Below are 16327 nucleotides of genomic sequence, written 5' to 3'. Positions count from 1 at the left end.
GTAATTGTGAGTAGACTTTCTGAGCCTTTACCATGCTATTTCCTTTGAGAAGGAAAACTTATCCTGTCCTGCTGTCACTTACGACACCTTTTGGCAACTCTCCAGAGATGCAGCACTGCTGTTGACACAACTTGATTTCTTGTCAAAATATCTTTTAACATCTGGCTCAAAAGATATTTTTGATGACTATAAGCATGCCCAACTCCTCTGTTCATTAAGGCTGAAAATTCAGTAAGTGTTTGGTACACTGAGACTAAGCTACCTCATAGTGAGCAGCTGTCAGATGATTTGCTGAATACTTCTGCTCAGCCCACCACAGTGAATTGATGGAATTGTGCCAGCTTTAGGACATATACTGAGTGAAGGGAATTTTAGCAAGAACTAACCAGATGCTCCTTCTAAGCTTTGCACTACCACCTGTAAATTTAAACAATCTATTATGAAATAAATGGAGACAAAACCCTTTATGGATCCATGTGTCCTTCATGTCGGAGTAGCAACAAACCGGTTATTGGTGCTAAAAATACATCAATGGCTTTGGTTATAGGCAAGGTGCCTTTTGGATCTATAGGTTGTGTCAGCCTTTAACTGCTTACATCACCTACACCACCAGTTCTGGACATGAAAAATGTTTATTTGAAGACCCATCACCTAAAGATATTTCTAATTTAGTGGTTATTCATAGATAGTGACACTTTACTACATAGTGAATTGGGTTGTACCCTAGTTAGAATGACGGTCTTTCCATTCTGCATGTTGTGCCTATACCTGTCATTTGAATTTGAAAAAGCTCCTATCCAGGCATTGTGATAATCTCTCAGAACTATCATTATAATGGGGCACTGCAGCACATTATAGAGTACAAACACAGCAGTATCTGAGAAAGTCTACGTGAGTAAAATATTTTCATTTGTGTTTAAAAGTTATGAGTAGATAGTAGCTCTGTGTTCAGGCAAGAGGTGAAGGGACCAGCCCTGTTCCACCTTGTCCCTGGACTTTTATTAAGCCAACTCTGTATTTACCATGTACTTAAGTAACAGTGTAATGCTGAGGGGCAAGCTAGTTCAAGTTTGAAGCAATGGTCTACAACTCTCCCATCTCCTGTGCCTGTTCTTTCCTCATCTTTCAGCCTGGTTCTGCCCCTACCTGGCTGTGAAATGTTGGCTATTTCTCTCACCTCAGTCTCATCTGGCTATTTTTACTCTGTGCATTTTCCTCTATTATATAGACCTTGGTCTACTTTATGTACCTTAAGTTATCTATACTGCTCTGAGCAACCCCCATAGCCTTAGGCAGGTAGGAATTACCCACCTTAGATTTGGCCTAGCAAGAACCCAATGGACCCTCCCCTATAGTCACAGGGCTGCAAGCCACAGCTAGGGATTCAACTAAGCTACTTAGCACTAGCACATTAATGCTTTAATTTCCTTAAAGATAAAAAAAAACAAAAGCCAAGGCTTAGGCTCCCAGGGTGATGTTTTTAAAAAGAATTCACAGTATTTCAAACTTCAGAATCTTTATTGAATCTCCAAGCATGTAAGTCACATTAGTGCTAAACAGAGTCTAAGAGGGTAGGGGGGTTTGAAATATAAAAACATAAATGAGTAATTTTCACTTTTTCCCCCAATCCTTTTTTCCCCTCCTTCCTTTTTGTCTTCAGTTGTTCTCTCTGTTTGAGGGCGCAGGAGCCGGCATACCCCAGGAAGGAAAATTGGCAAAATAAGAAGGCAGTGGAGGACCAAATATTGGGGGTGGGGCAAAAGCAATAGGCATAGCAAGAAATGGACTGAAACTTGGAGGTCGTGGAGGTATAAAGCAATGAGCAGTAGGGCGAGAAGGTAAACCTGGAGTACTGGAAGACAATGGGAGAGGCCTTGGCCAGTTCTCCACAGGGTGCCGCAGCCCTCCTGGTGGGAAAGAAACATGAGCCAGCCTTTCTTTCCCAGTCATTCTCGTATTTCCTGAAGGCAGCTCCATTATCACCCCTGATCTAACGGTGGGGATATGAAGGGGGTCTCTTACTTGTGGACCCCTAGATGGAAAGAACCCCTGACCTTGTGGCAAAGCCACGTATAGCCTCGCATTATTGCCACCTCTCTCAGTGCCCCCACTGCTGACCCTTGCGCCCCCTATCATCAGTGGGGGAGTGCTGCCAGAGAAATCCTGGGACACATTAATAGAATCCTCTCCCCTAAGCCTCCAGCCTGCCAGCCCCTCAGAGCTATTTACTTCTGCTGTTGCTAAGGACTCTTGCGCAACAGCAGGTGGTGACCCACAGGGGTGTTTGTGAGATCTCAAACTGTCGACAGGAATGCAGGCTCCGGCGATGTGGAAGGGGCGCTCCAGCTGCTCTCTTGCCAGGTCGGTCAGCACATTAAGGGGAGGTCTCAGCAGGACACGATGGTGGCCCAAAGGTTCTGCATCATCTTTCGGCAGAGAACTCGGACACTGGAGGGACATATCGTCAGGGCGTGGCTCCCGGATCCCACACTCTTCTGCAACTACTCCTCTGGGTGAAGGGGCATGCCCTCCAAGGCTTGCAAAAAATAGAAATAAATAAGTTAATAAAAATGGGATTTGGTGGCCAGACAATACCTGAAATATGTGATTGATTAAACCCGCTGGTATATACCAGGGGAAAGGGAGCGCCCGATCTCCTCCCACGTGTAATCAGCAAGCACTTTTGGAGCCCACTTGCACCATGTCAGGTGGCTCCTTTAAGCGGCAGACTACCCAATTTCCCTTTCTGGCTTTCTTGTGGCTCCACCCCATTCTCCATTTCCCCACCTCCTCAAGGCAGTAAGGAAGCTGAGAAGGCCCAGAGAGCTTTCTTAAAATAAGTCTGCAGTGCGCCGGTTCGCCATACTAAACACAGCTCCTTCCAGTCCCGAAAGGACCTATATTCCACTAAAGCCCAGCATTCAGATTCTGGCAGGACTGTTTTGGAAAGTCTTGTGAGGAAAAACTTTTTTCTTTTTTTTCTCTCCGCAGAAGTAGAAGAAACGTTATTTGTGTTAACGAACACTCCAGTTTGTTTTAATGAAGTATCATTCAACATTTTCACCGAGTTTTCTTAAAACTGTCTTTCATTCAACCTGTACCACAACCTAGAGTATGAATTTCCTCAAGTTTAAGCCCAATTGTTTAAACTAAGGATTTCAACTTTTGTTTCAAAATTACATTTGAAAATCCCCGCCCTTAAATCCAGTATTTTTAGTACTTGAGTTTGTGTCCTGCAAGTTTTTGTTTGTGATCCCCTCCTGCACTCCCTCCACCCACTTGTCCCTGTCCCAGTTACACAGGAAAACAATTCAAACTGCCTTTTGCCTTCAAAATTAAACAAAACTCAGTTTTGTACTTACACATTTTCAATACAAGCCATGGAGAAAGTAGGTCAGGAAAGCCTCCCTGAGGTGATGGAGAAAATCAGCTGAACGCCCACACAGGCCAACTCGGTCTGGAGAGACGACTCGTGCTTCTTCCTTAGAGCAGCTTGGCAACTCAAATGAAGCCAGGGACCAACTGCTTCTTTCTAGATTTGGAGTTCTCTTTCTGAGGTTAGCAGTTGCTAGGGAAGGGAGGGAGAAAAGGAGTGAAGAGGGGGAGGGGATAAATCTGTGACACTCCTTTGAAGCTAAATGTAGGACTCCTTTTTGCATAGTAGTAGGTGGATGGTAAGAGCATTCACTAAATCAACCCAATTGCAGACAAATCATTTCAAGATTTTAGAAGAATCATGGAGACATGATACTTTATCGAGAATTATTTCTTAAGTTTTAGTTAGGCAAGGTAGTTACCATCACGTCTCTTCCTAGAGTTTGGAAATACAAACATTGAGCAAGGTACCATGCTTAGTCTCCTAATTTAAAGTCCAGTTTTGAAGATGCATAGTTGGTGGGGAACAGAAGTTTGTGGGGTTAAATTGCTTTTCAATCTGTCTTTCTTGTGAAGATGAAACAAACAAAAACAGCATTATAGAAAAGTCCCCCTAAGAATCGTACTAGCTTTTGTTTTTTAGCCCCTCAATTTATGTTTTTTTCCCTTCAACCTACTTTCTAGTTTATTGGCTCTGTATGTTGGTGTGTGTGTGTGTGTGTGTGTGTGTGTGTGTGTGTTTTATTTCCTGGAATACGGCTCTGTAAACTTCTCTACAAGTGGGAGGGGGAATAAAAGGCATAACAGTTATTATACATTTATGAATATTACTCAGATTTCACCTTGGAACTTTTTTGCATAAGGCACTTTCTGTTCTTCCAACCTAAATTTCATCTACTTCCCTCAATTTAAACAAGTACACTTCCCCAGCTTTTATTTTCTGCCATTGATATATAGATTGATTGCTCTGAAATTACAAAGGCCATATCCTCATCTAAGATTACTAATCTTGCTCTAAGATAAAGCCATAAACTTGGCTCACTTCCTTAAATTTACCTGAGATTTGTGCCTTTCAGACTAGGCTTTAAAGACCCTAAAATCTTTTATTGTTTCCAATATCAGAACATGCTGTTATATTTCAACAGTCATATATATATATATTTTTTTCTTTTTTTTAAAGAAAGATAACGGACTCAAACACCATGTGTTTCAATTTATATATGGAATGTGTGTGTATTTTTGTATGCATGTATGTGTGTAGTGGATAAGTATAAAATACTAATGCAGAGGAATGTTCAGTGTTGTGAAACAACACAATTCATGGTAGAAATAACCTTTTGGGTCTCTAAGTCCACATCTTCCTGCCAGGGTGCCTTGTCCCTGTCTGTACACTATTGAGTTGTTGTTGTTTTCAATCTCATTGAAAGATGAAAGTAACGTGTTTCCAACACTCCTCCCGGAAGAATCTATCCACTTGCCTAGCATGGTTTACTATTAAGAAATTTCTTGATTCCCCAACTTGATTATATTTTTCTTCAGTTTATTATTTCCTTGTCCTAATGTAAAAGAAAACTTGTTATTGGCAATAGAATTGTGGTGGAGCATTAAAGCTTTTTCAACACTTGGTATGTCGGAGGGATAAATGCAACTTGGGCTAATGCCTAATAGTTGGTAAGTTATATTTACATAGTTTATGCATTTTTTCCCAAATAATGGCAAGGAAGCCCCAACAAACCCTTTTATGGCTATCAAGTTATTTCAATCATTGGCTGTTTAACCTAGAAATGTCTGTTCAGTAAAAACATCATCTTAATTGGACTCCATGAGATTGAAGTATAATATAGACACCAAATAGTTGGACACAGTAACAAAATCAATGGCATCAAGAATTTTCCAAAGCCATAATAGGTATTAGAAATTTATGGATACCAACTCAGATTTTGCCTCGTAACTTGTTAGTTTTTGTGAGATGAATGTTTATTGAATGCCTACTGCATTGACTATTTGGTTCACTGTGCATTATAACAAAAGTTAAATAAGCAATTAATGGGGACTTCAAGGAATATTCAGACTTTCTGGGGAGAGAAAATAACATCTATAAAAGAATTGAAAAATGGTATAAAAAAGAATAAATGCAGACAATTTGCTGCGTGGTAAAAACTAACACTGCAATGGAAATTCAGAAGAAGAAACTGTAATTTTAGGTTAAAGTAGCCATGAAATATTTTATGTGGTAGGACTAATGCGATATACATTAGGACAGAGGAGGAGATGGTATTCTGTGTTAAGAACAGGTATAGAGGTAGTAGTGAATGAAAATTTTTGGAATTTTGTAGTTCAGATTTTTAATCCGATCTAGGGCTCATATTTGGCAGAAATAGAAATTTAAAGAGTTAACTGTACCCTCTAGAGATAGCAAGATCAGCAAGATAATTAGGAAAATTGTACAAATGAGGTAATATTTGAAGTACTCACATTTCATAAAGGAAAAACTAGATCATCTCAAAACCTACCTTTTGGAAAAAAAAAAAAAAAAAAAAAACGGTTAGGCTACTTCAATTATCCATCAAGCTCTGAAAATGAAATAGTAAATCGTGTGCCTTTTTTGTTTGTATGTTTGAGTGACTGCTTTGGGAAGAGAAAAATGGGTAATGGAAATTAAAGATTTGCCAAAAGTTAGCTTAGTTGTGAAAGCAGCTAAGTTATAAATGCCTTTCATTACCCATGGCTTCTTATTTCATGACACAGCTCCAGATATTACATATCTCTCAAAAGGTTTTGAAGACTTTATTAAAATGCTAAGTGAGGACCATGGAAGGAAATATTTACTTTTGCACAACAATTACAAGGTTATTAAAAATGTGGTTGTACTGCCAAAATAACGTTGTTGTTTTTTTTTTTTTTCAAAGAAATTTTGCAGATGTGTAAAGACATTTAAAATGCAATCTTTCTCTTTTGCTTAGAAAAATAATCCAGGGGATAGAGACATAAGAATGGCTTTCTCTGTTACCATCAGGCTAATCAGGAAGTGATGAGAAGATTGTCATGCTGATCTCTGGGAGACTATTGTCAAAAGATTCCATCCATTAACTCACTTTCAAAATGTAATGTGCCTATTCTCCTGGGAAGCTCTGCAAGTTTAGGATATCGAAAAGTACTTCTCAAAGATAGACCAGATATTTTTAAGGGTCTGTTTTTATTTAATTCAGTGTATGAAAAAAGCATGAGAGTAATGAAAGCATGATATTATCCCAGCGTAGGTCAGACAACATTATTCAGTTGCACAACTATAGGCAGTACTCCTGTCCTCTCTGCCACCAGCTGTCCTGCAAACTCTGTGTGGTAAGTGATGAGAATGAACAGGTGAGTGTATGGTTATCTCACCACCAGCACTTGCAGAAGTGACTAATATATACCTCACGGTTGGACCTAGTTGACAATGAAGTTCAGTAGACTATCATTGCTTTTCTCAAGTTCCTTGCTCCAGATTAAAAAATATATATATTAGTTTCAAACTGGTAATTTATGGCAGTTACTCCAAAACAGGTTATTTCTGTGTATAAATCAGAAGCTATCAGTTCCTTGAACACCCAGTGCTCTATTTTTTCTTGATTTCCTGAGAGTCACAACTGGAAATTAAGTAGCAGTGGAGCAAGCCAGATGAGAAAAAAGAAAGAAGGAAAATGAAACCAGGGGTTTTTTAACCACTTACTCTATACCAGACATCGAATATATTTTGTCTCATTTAATATTAATATTCACAGAAAATTTTAAGGCAGTTATTAAACCTATTTCATAGATGATAAAGAGAATTGGAGAAGTTAAGTCGTTTTTTTTTTTTTTTTCCCAAGGCCCCACAGCTAGTAAATGGCGGCCAGCATTCAGATAGAGCCAATCTGACACCAAAGCCCACATTTCTTTCATATAACCACATGGCTGCCTAATGAAGCCATGTTTATTAGTTTATTTAATCAGGGACTCACTGACCCATCTTAAAGTAATTCTGCAATAAAGAAATTGTCTAAGCTGCAATGCATCCCAGAATGCCTGCCTCTGCAGGGATGCAGTAGGTAAAGAAGAGTAGGCATTTGGTGATACTACAGCAAGATGGTAAGGACTAAAACCCTGTCATGGAGCAACTGGAATTGGTGACAGAAAAAATAAATTAGCCATAGGACAGCACTGAGTGACCATTACTAATAAATTAATTTTAATATGTGGCCAATATTACCAATATTAAGCTTATGTTAATGCTGAACTCTTGAGATCAGTTATAGGATTCCTTTCTGTGGCACTAAGATGAAACTGAGCCTATAATTGTGGTTAGGTCATCCACCTTCCAGTATTAGAGCAAAAGGGAGAACTTAGAGTTAATTCTGTGTGTGTGTTGGGTGAAATGCTGAGTAGGATTGAGTTGTCCAAGTGAGTTATTAATGATAACTCTGGAGAATACCTTTCTGAATTAGAGGGATATATTAATTTAAAAATAAAATAATAGTACTGTGTTTTCTGTTCATATTGGTATATATTATAAATTAAGGTACAAAAATGGACTAACAAGTAAAATGAGGAAAGTCAATGAAAAATATTAGTTTACAGTAGCTCATTAGACCATAAATCTATAATTATATATATTATGTCAGAATTAATTGGTAAGCAAAGGAGATGAAGGCATACTTAATTTCTTGAACACGTGGTTTGAAAAACAAAAGCTATTTTAGATAATTTCTTCTTGCTTGTAATTAACACACTGTAAATTCATGTAGAGAACATCTTATCAAACTTTATCAAAATGAATCCTATGTGCCAAGTTGTTAAGAACTTTGGTTCTGGAATCAGGAACATAGACCTGGGTTAAAGTTTCAGCTTTACTACTTACCAGCTTTGTGACCTTGGGCAGGTTTCTTGACTTCTCTGAAGCTCACTCTCGTCATTTGTAATGTGGGATTATAGAGAGAATTACACTAAATCATGTGAGAAAAGCGACTTATATACTAGGTGATTAAAATACACTCTCTTTCCTTGTATATATACTAAACTCTATTTTCTCATATGTAAAATGGGGATGATGATACCTCTCTTACCTATTTCAGGGCAGTTGAGAAATTTAAATATGATAATTATGTGAAATTGCTTTGCAGTCTGTAAATCGCTTTACATATATTAAGCTAATTGTAACTAAAGGTGATATTTCAGGGGCAAGGGAGCCTTAGGGCACATTTTAAATAGTACTGTGTGGGTGGTCACCTATTCCACCTACACCTAAGGCCATTTTTTCATTTCCTGAATCATTAAGGTGGGGAGGATTAGCTACACTATTTAAAAAGCCCCATGGTGTAAATACTTTAAACTTTTCAATTGGTACTACATAAATCTCACCCATTGTTGTACTTAATGCGGTAATTGTGTTAGAATAAAGAGTCTGCATTTTTGTATTTGACTATTTAATTGGGCTTCAGAATCTTGTGTTTCACAGCAGGAAGTCTTGTGTTTCACAGAAAGCTCCTGTGATGATTAGAATGAAAAGCCTGAAAAAAAAAAAAAAAAAGTTTGCTTTGGCTTCTTGATAGTGAAGATTTCATTGATTCTCTGAACGATGTGCTACTTCAGAGGAAAAATAGTTTTTCCCTTTCCAGTTGCCCCTCACCCTATCCCTCTCAAGTGGTTAAATAAATAGGTTGCTAAAGAAAGTCTAACACTTTTATAGACTGACTGTAATACAGTCAGTAATACAGTTCAAGAAAATTTGTTCATGAAACTCAAAATTAAAATAATAGAGCCCATCCAGAAAGACCATTCTTAATTCTTGTCTGAATTACGCCGTATGCTTATGTTGCTAATATAAGTGGTTGTTCAGAGGTTCTGGATAATCACAAGTGCTGTGGAGTCATCTATTTACCTTTATTTTTGAAGTGTTTCAGATCTTCTGGTTTTCATTTTTAGAGTAATGAATTGAAATGTGTTTAAGGGAAGAATTCATCAGAAGAAAAGATCAGACTGTGGAGGGCCTGACAATGGGAAATTTCCTCTTGGAAGATTATTAGCAGATGACAGGAATCTTACTCAGATATCAGAGTTTCAACAGTCCTTTGGTAATATCTGAACCAAAGTGATGAACCCCCTTCCAGAGGTGCTTAATCATTCTGCATGTGGCCAAACCAGAGCAAGTGGTGGTATGGGCTATTGTACTATTTCAGGTAACCTACACATTTATCTATGTCTGTGTTTCCCAAATTTTACTGAGTAACAGATTCACTTGGGGATCTTATTAAGATAAGGGATTCCTGGGCTCCACCTCCAAGATTTTTATTTAATTGATCTGTAGTGGGATTCAGTTATCTGCAGTTTAAATATTTATTGATTCTGATATGGTCTTCAGATAACAATAGAGAAATACTCACTAGATGCTTTTATAGCCTTGAGGCTTAGCCTTCTGGGGATGAACTCAGCCTTCTAGTGGGCACTTATTCTCTACGTATAACCTACTGACTAGATACAGTAGCACTAAAACATGAAACCTTTTTGACCATAACCAGTGCCTCCAGTTCCTCTTTGTTCCATAAACCTCCATATATGATTACTTTTGAAAAGATGTGTTGAGTTCAGTTCATCTACAGCAACAATTCTGTAAGTGTGGTCTCAGGAAATCTGGGGCTGTCAAGATCCTTTTGGGGAGTTCACAAGGTCAAAATATTTTCAGTATTATATGACGACATTATTTGCTCTTTTCACTCTCACTCTCTCATGAGTGTACAGTGGAGTTTTCCAGAGGCTATATGATATGAGATGTCACTGCTTTGATGACTAATGCAAATGTGCTTGTATATCCCTGTGTTTTAAAATTTTCTCAGTCTTAATTTCTAATATGATAAATATTGATAGATATAATCCACCCAAACAAAAATTCACTGTGGAGTCCTGAATAATTATTAGGAGTGTAAAATGGTCCATGGGGTGCCTGGTTGGCTCAGTACATAGAGCATGCAACACTTAATCTCTGGGTTGTGGGTTTGAGCCTCACGTTGGGTGTAGAGATTACTTTTAAAAAATTCTAAAAAATTAAAAAAAAAAAAAAAAGGTTGTAAAGTGGTCCCAAGGCTGGCATCCATCTTGCCAGTTAGGATGAAAAAATGAACACTAGAGGTCATACTGGACCAGTCTGTAGGAATGCAACCCCACTAGCTTACAAGTAGATAATCAGCACTACTCTAAAGATATAATCACCAAATGTACCTAAAGAAATCTGTAACATAAAGGTATTTTTCAGATTCCAAGTCTCTTGAGATGAAAAAGACCTTCAGAGAACCAGAAAAAGTGACACCAGAGCATCTGCTAGCATGACTTCATGGACCTCCGATCAGTGACATCCACCTTTTCAGGAGACCCTTGCCCCCAAATTTTCCATTAAAAACCCTCACTTGCAAGCCATCAAGGAATTGGGAACTTTTGAGCATTAGCCCTCTCCCACCCTCTTTGCCCTTCTCATTCTCCTGGGTGGTGCCATACTAATAAATAACCCATCTTTCTTCACTGCAAAAGCTCAGTGTCAGTTTTTACTGGCTTCAGGTGTCCACTGCATCAGGTGGACAAACTCTTGTTTGGCTCACGTATAGCCATAGGTCAAAAAGTTTTAAAATTTATGTTTTATTAAGCCAAGTTGTTTTTTTTTTTTATTTTTTTTTAGGGAGAAAGAGAGTGGGATGGGGGAGAGAAAGGGAGAGAGAGAGAATCCCAAACAGGCTTTGCACTGCCAGAGCAGAGCCTGATGCCGGGCTTGAACCCTTGCACTGTGAGATCATGACCTGAGCTGAAACCAAGACTCAGAAGCTTAACTGAGTGAGCTACCCAGGCACCCCAACCAAGCCTAGTCTTAAATGTGTATCAGTTAATGTAAATTGATGAAATTATTTCCAAATATCAAGGAAATTTCAAACCTAGTTAAAATACTCAAATTCTTAATTTTTGCATCCTTTTATAAATCCTTAAGATAGAAATGAGTAGTATAAAACAAGTCAACAGTTACTGACTTATTGCATGTCGCCTGTATTATCAATACTATGTAAGCCACTGTATATGGAATAATAATATCTTTTGGCTTGAGGAACTTACATACATTTGGGGAAATAAAAATAAACCATACTAAATAAATGTCTAAATATAGAATGCTTATAGTATTTTCCTTCAAATTAATCAAAACCAAAGATGGGTAGGGCACCTGGGAAGCTCAGTCAGTTAAGCATCTGACTTTAGCTCAGGTGATGATCTCATGGTACATGAGCTCGAGCCCTGTGTCCGGCTCTGCATTGACTGTGTAGAACCTGCTTGGGATTCTCTATCCTTCTCCTTCTCTGTCCATCCCTTGCTCGTGCTCTCTCTCTCAAAATAAATAAAAATAAAACTAATAAAAAATTTCTTAAAAATCCCAAATGATAGTGAATGGTTCCATTTAGTAAAAAAAAAAAGATTAAAAAAAAAAAAACAAAAACAAAGATGAGTGGAAGCGAAGCAATCTGATCACAGAGGGTTTTTCAGGAGAGGTAAAACTACAGCTCTACTTCAATGGATGAAAAATATTTTAACGTAAAAAAAGAAAAGTTCTCAAATTAAATCTATTTCTAGGAACTACTGTTGCAGGATTTTTTTACCACAATACCCGGGATTTCTTGTCTCACTGCTTTGAAGAATGAAGAGGTGGACACAAAATGAGCAGCAGGAAAAAGTTTATTAGAATATAAAATTAGAAAGGAAGAATAGTTGGAAAATTCTCTTTACAAAGGAGACATCATAAGTGACTGCCCAAGTACTCTAGGGGAAGGTCCTTGTTTTATAAGGTTCTGGTCAGCCCTCCCCCTCCCCTTCCTCGTTCCTTCTCAGATTCTACTCTTATTGGCTTGATAGCTAGGTGCTGGGTTGTCCATTTCTGATTGGCTTGTTTCCATTGTATAAGGGGTGGTCTATGGCCATACCAATTCCTTGTGGGTCATAGGTTTTATGGTCTCCTTATTTTTTAGTCAGGTCTTTTGTCAAATTTCTGAAGGAAACATGAAGGGGGAGTCACCTGAGGGGGTTTCCTGTTTTCAGACATTCCCAACATTGTTCCAAAATATGTCTTTCCCCACTCGGGGACCTCAGGTCCTATTCCTTTCCCTCTCTGCCTATTTTATCCTATGTTTTTCCTATCATACTACTACAAATAGACTTTAAGAGGATCTTAATTTTCATCCTTGTATCTTTCTTTATCATTTTATTTGTTTACACTTAACATCACTTTACTAAACAGTAATATCATTTTTATTTTTGAATGTTTATTTATTTGGAGAGAAAGAGAGAGAGGGAGGGGCAGTGAGAGAGGGGGAGAGAGAATCCCAAGCAGGTTCTATACTAACCATCCACTGCACTGTTAGTGCAGAGCCCAACGTGTGACTTGATCCCATGAATCCTGAGATCATAACCTGAGCCAAAATCAAGAGTCAGGTGCTTAACTGACTGAGGCACCCAGGTGCTCCAACAACATTATTTTTAAACAACAAAAAATATTATCTCAGAAATCTAAAGTAGAATCCAGACTATTGGGCCTAAAACATTCTACAGAACTTGTCTCCGTGTCTTAGAAATTAAGAAGAAACAGTTTTTCCAATGGAATTAATTCAACTCAAATAATTATCACAGACTTTTCCCACCTTTGGCCTTTGGCCAAAGCCACACAGAAAACTGTTACCAAAGCCTGGCTTCAAAATTAGATATTCCCTTTGTTTTTATTCTATGTAGCTACCTCATTTTTATACACCTCTGGGTAAATTGTTTGTTATTTGATTCTGTTTTATGTATTTTTAACTGGTCAGACTATTTCAGACTGAAGGCCATGTGTGGAGACTCAAGCACTCTTTAGGGAGCTCCAGCTAGCATTATATACGGAGAGTCCACTTCCCAGATTGCTTGCTCCTGGAGCTCTGTAATGGCTATTGGGAATTTTCCACCTGCTCCAGAGAAGGAACCAATGTCTTTTCTCTGTTCAGTGCTGTCAATGGCTTGCAATTCACTTTAAAATCTCCTCATGATGACCCTTTGTATTATATCATTAGTAAATGAAAGCAGTTGTTCCTGTTTTTGCTAAATTCATCAGACTTTATTTTTATACTGGAGAAAAAAATCACCTTTGTCATTGTATTTGGTTTCTTTTAACTCTGTTGTGAAGGTCTCTGAAAGGCTTTCCCAAGGATTTCTGGGTACTCAGTTGAAAGAAGACCATTCCTATGTATTTACTGTGCATCATATTGTACAATTATTTGGCTTCCGTAAGATTAAAATAACAAAAACAATTTTTATTTCTTTCCCTCTCCACCCTGTATTTCCAAGAATATTTCACCATGATTTCATTGGACTTGAGAAAACAGCAGGGGAGAGAGGTTTTAATTATGCAAATATAAAAATCATCAAAAGGAGGGTGCACACCAGATTTGATGAAAGCTCAGCCTCCTTTTCAATATTTACAGCTTGTCACCAAATTAAATTTCAGATTATATTTAGTAAGAGGATTACAACATTTAAACAAATAATAACTTTATGCAGCAAAACCTAATTATATTTGTTTAGTCTTGTGCTTTGGATCACTCACAGAACAGAGATTTGGAATTGCCAATATAAAATTCTTAGTATTCGTTATATCACATACCCTTGAAGGGGCTCAGAACTAGTTGCCCTAAAATACGCCATTTCAGCTTGCAGATTATTTCAAGCTGAAAACAATCAAAACCCAAAAGATTTAAGAAGATGGGGCACCTGGGTGGTTCAGTCAGTTAAGTGTCCGACTTCAGCTCAGGTCATGATCTCTGGGTCCACGAGTTTGAGCCCCGCGTCAGGCTCTGTGCTGTCAGTTCACAGCCTGGAGCCTGCTTCAGATTCTGTGTCTCCCTCTCTCTCTGCCCCTCCTACCACTCATGCTCTATCAAAAATGAATAAACGTTAAAAATTTTTTTTAAAAAATCTTAAGAAGAAACCTTGACTTTTCCACTAACTGCCTAAAAGAATTTAGATCCAGGACCTGCTCCAGGAAAAGATTATATGATGTATTATAATGTAGTTACATTGTAATAAGAACTAGGGGTGGTAGGCAGGAATTTAGCAAAATCTGTTAAAATTCTTCTCTATGTCCTGTTGTCTCTGTGCAGCCCAGAAAACATGTTTGCCAAAAACTTACTCTTTTTCATCTTCCTGTGAATTGCTTTCTTTCTCTTTGAAGTCTAGTCCTTTTCCTCCTTCGCCTTAGTTCATAATGACATATACCTCATTTTGCCTGTCTTTGGAATTGAAGAAGTGGATAAAGTACACCAAAGATGGCTGATTGGACTAAAACAAACTCTGGTCTCTAGCTTAGAGACCCCTCCTCTGGTTTCTTCTTCCTTTGCTGTGCGTGCGAAAAACCCCACAGATATGGAGGCTGTCAGCTATAAATTACCTTCCCCACTGGCATTCCGGGCTCAGACCTTTGGAGAAACAGTCTCCTCTGAGCCCGCCAGTGTTAAATAAATCTCCAATCCACAAAGATCTACGAGTGCCGCTTGGTTTTTCCGCCAGCGTTCCAGCCTGGTTCCGTAACAGAATCTCTCATTTTTATGTGGATTCCCCATACATATGTAATGTTATTAAATATGATTTTCTCCTGTTAAACTGTCTCAGGTCAATTTAATTCTTACACCAGCCAAAAGACCCTTGAAGGGTAGAGGAAAAGTTTTCCTTTCTTACACCTTATTGTTTGCTAACAGAAGCTACATTTTATTTTATTTAAATTTTTTTAAACTTTTTTTTTTCTTTTTTTTAGTAATCTCTACACCCAGTGTGGGGCTTGAATTCACAACCTTGTGATGAAGAATCTCATGCTTTTCTGACAGAGTCAGCCAGGCACCCCCAGAAGCTACATTTTAGATTCCATTACCTTCTAAACACAAACCAACATATGATACGTCTACATAGTCATTTTCCTCCATGGCTTGGGTGAATTCACAGTTCATGCTACTCAACTTTCTGTTAAAAAAAACTTACAGTACAAAATTAACTTAGAGATTTTTGGAAGTGTAATATGGTTTAAATATAAATTCATTTCATGGCAATATACTGGAATATACCACCATATAACAGGAAATTACAGTAAAAGGAAAATTGAAGCTATAGACTCTTTAAAACTTAAAGATGTGAAGACAACTTATTAAGCAAATGTGGCATTATATTTTATCCCTGTGAACTTAATATGTGCATGAATATAAGCATAAACATATTCCATACATCTGTCAAATATTTAAAGAGTCCAAATCTTGAGTACCTCACTATTGGTTGGTTTTGTTGTTAGATGTACAAATACCTTTTAAATGTTAATTTTTTACCTTTGAGAGACAGAGAGAGAGAGAGTGTCCATGAGCATGAGTGAGGCAGGCGCAGAGAGAGAGAGAGGGACAGCAGTGAGTCTGATGCAGGGCTCGAACCCAGGAACCACAAGATCATGACCTGAACCGAAGATGGACACTCAACCGACCGAGCCACCCAGGCGCCCCTGTACAAAAACATTTTATGCACACATTTTATTTAAAGTTTAGAACCCAGAAGCGGTGATGGCAAACAAAAATTTATAAACATCTATTGTCTAGAAAGTTAAACATACTAAAAGAGATTATGCTGAGATTACTAATGAAGGAAACAGAAAGCATCTTAAGAAATCTTCTTTGGGGAATGGGAACTAATGTAAGGTATACCATTACTAGGGCTATCACCAAATTCTTGAGAGTTGCAAAGCATGCTGATAAAGGCCTTCCATGCTTGTAAGTCAGGGAACAAAAATATATTGCCATTTTTGCTGAAAACTTACTTTTTTTTTTTAGTTTTGTTATTTATTTATTTTGAGAGAAAGAGAGCGAGCATGAGCTGGGGAGGGGCAGAGATAGAGGGAGAGAGAGAAAATCTG

At 38.0% G+C, this 16327-nt stretch overlaps 1 protein-coding gene across 2 annotated transcripts; it reads right to left on the bottom strand.

The window, feature by feature from the left end:
• Positions 1 to 1499: 1499 nt before the first annotated feature.
• PRR32 (proline rich 32) lies at positions 1500 to 3535 on the bottom strand. Of its 2 annotated transcripts, none has more exons than XM_045470662.1 (2): positions 3363 to 3535; positions 1500 to 2536 (listed from the first exon to the last, which is right to left on the bottom strand). In XM_045470662.1, exons 1-2 carry the CDS (start codon positions 3380 to 3382, stop codon positions 1657 to 1659), a joined length of 900 nt encoding a protein of 299 aa, XP_045326618.1. In that variant the 5' UTR covers positions 3383 to 3535; the 3' UTR covers positions 1500 to 1656. The 2 variants fall into 2 exon arrangements, with proteins under 2 accessions (XP_045326618.1, XP_045326619.1); XM_045470663.1 differs by lacking the exon at positions 3363 to 3535 and adding an exon at positions 2633 to 2755.
• Between the last annotated feature and the right edge of the window lie 12792 nt (positions 3536 to 16327).

Source organism: Leopardus geoffroyi, chromosome X (assembly GCF_018350155.1).
Source record: "Leopardus geoffroyi isolate Oge1 chromosome X, O.geoffroyi_Oge1_pat1.0, whole genome shotgun sequence".
In the NCBI taxonomy this organism is placed as follows: Eukaryota; Metazoa; Chordata; class Mammalia; order Carnivora; family Felidae; genus Leopardus; species Leopardus geoffroyi.
This window is presented reverse-complemented; position numbering and strand designations above follow the sequence as displayed.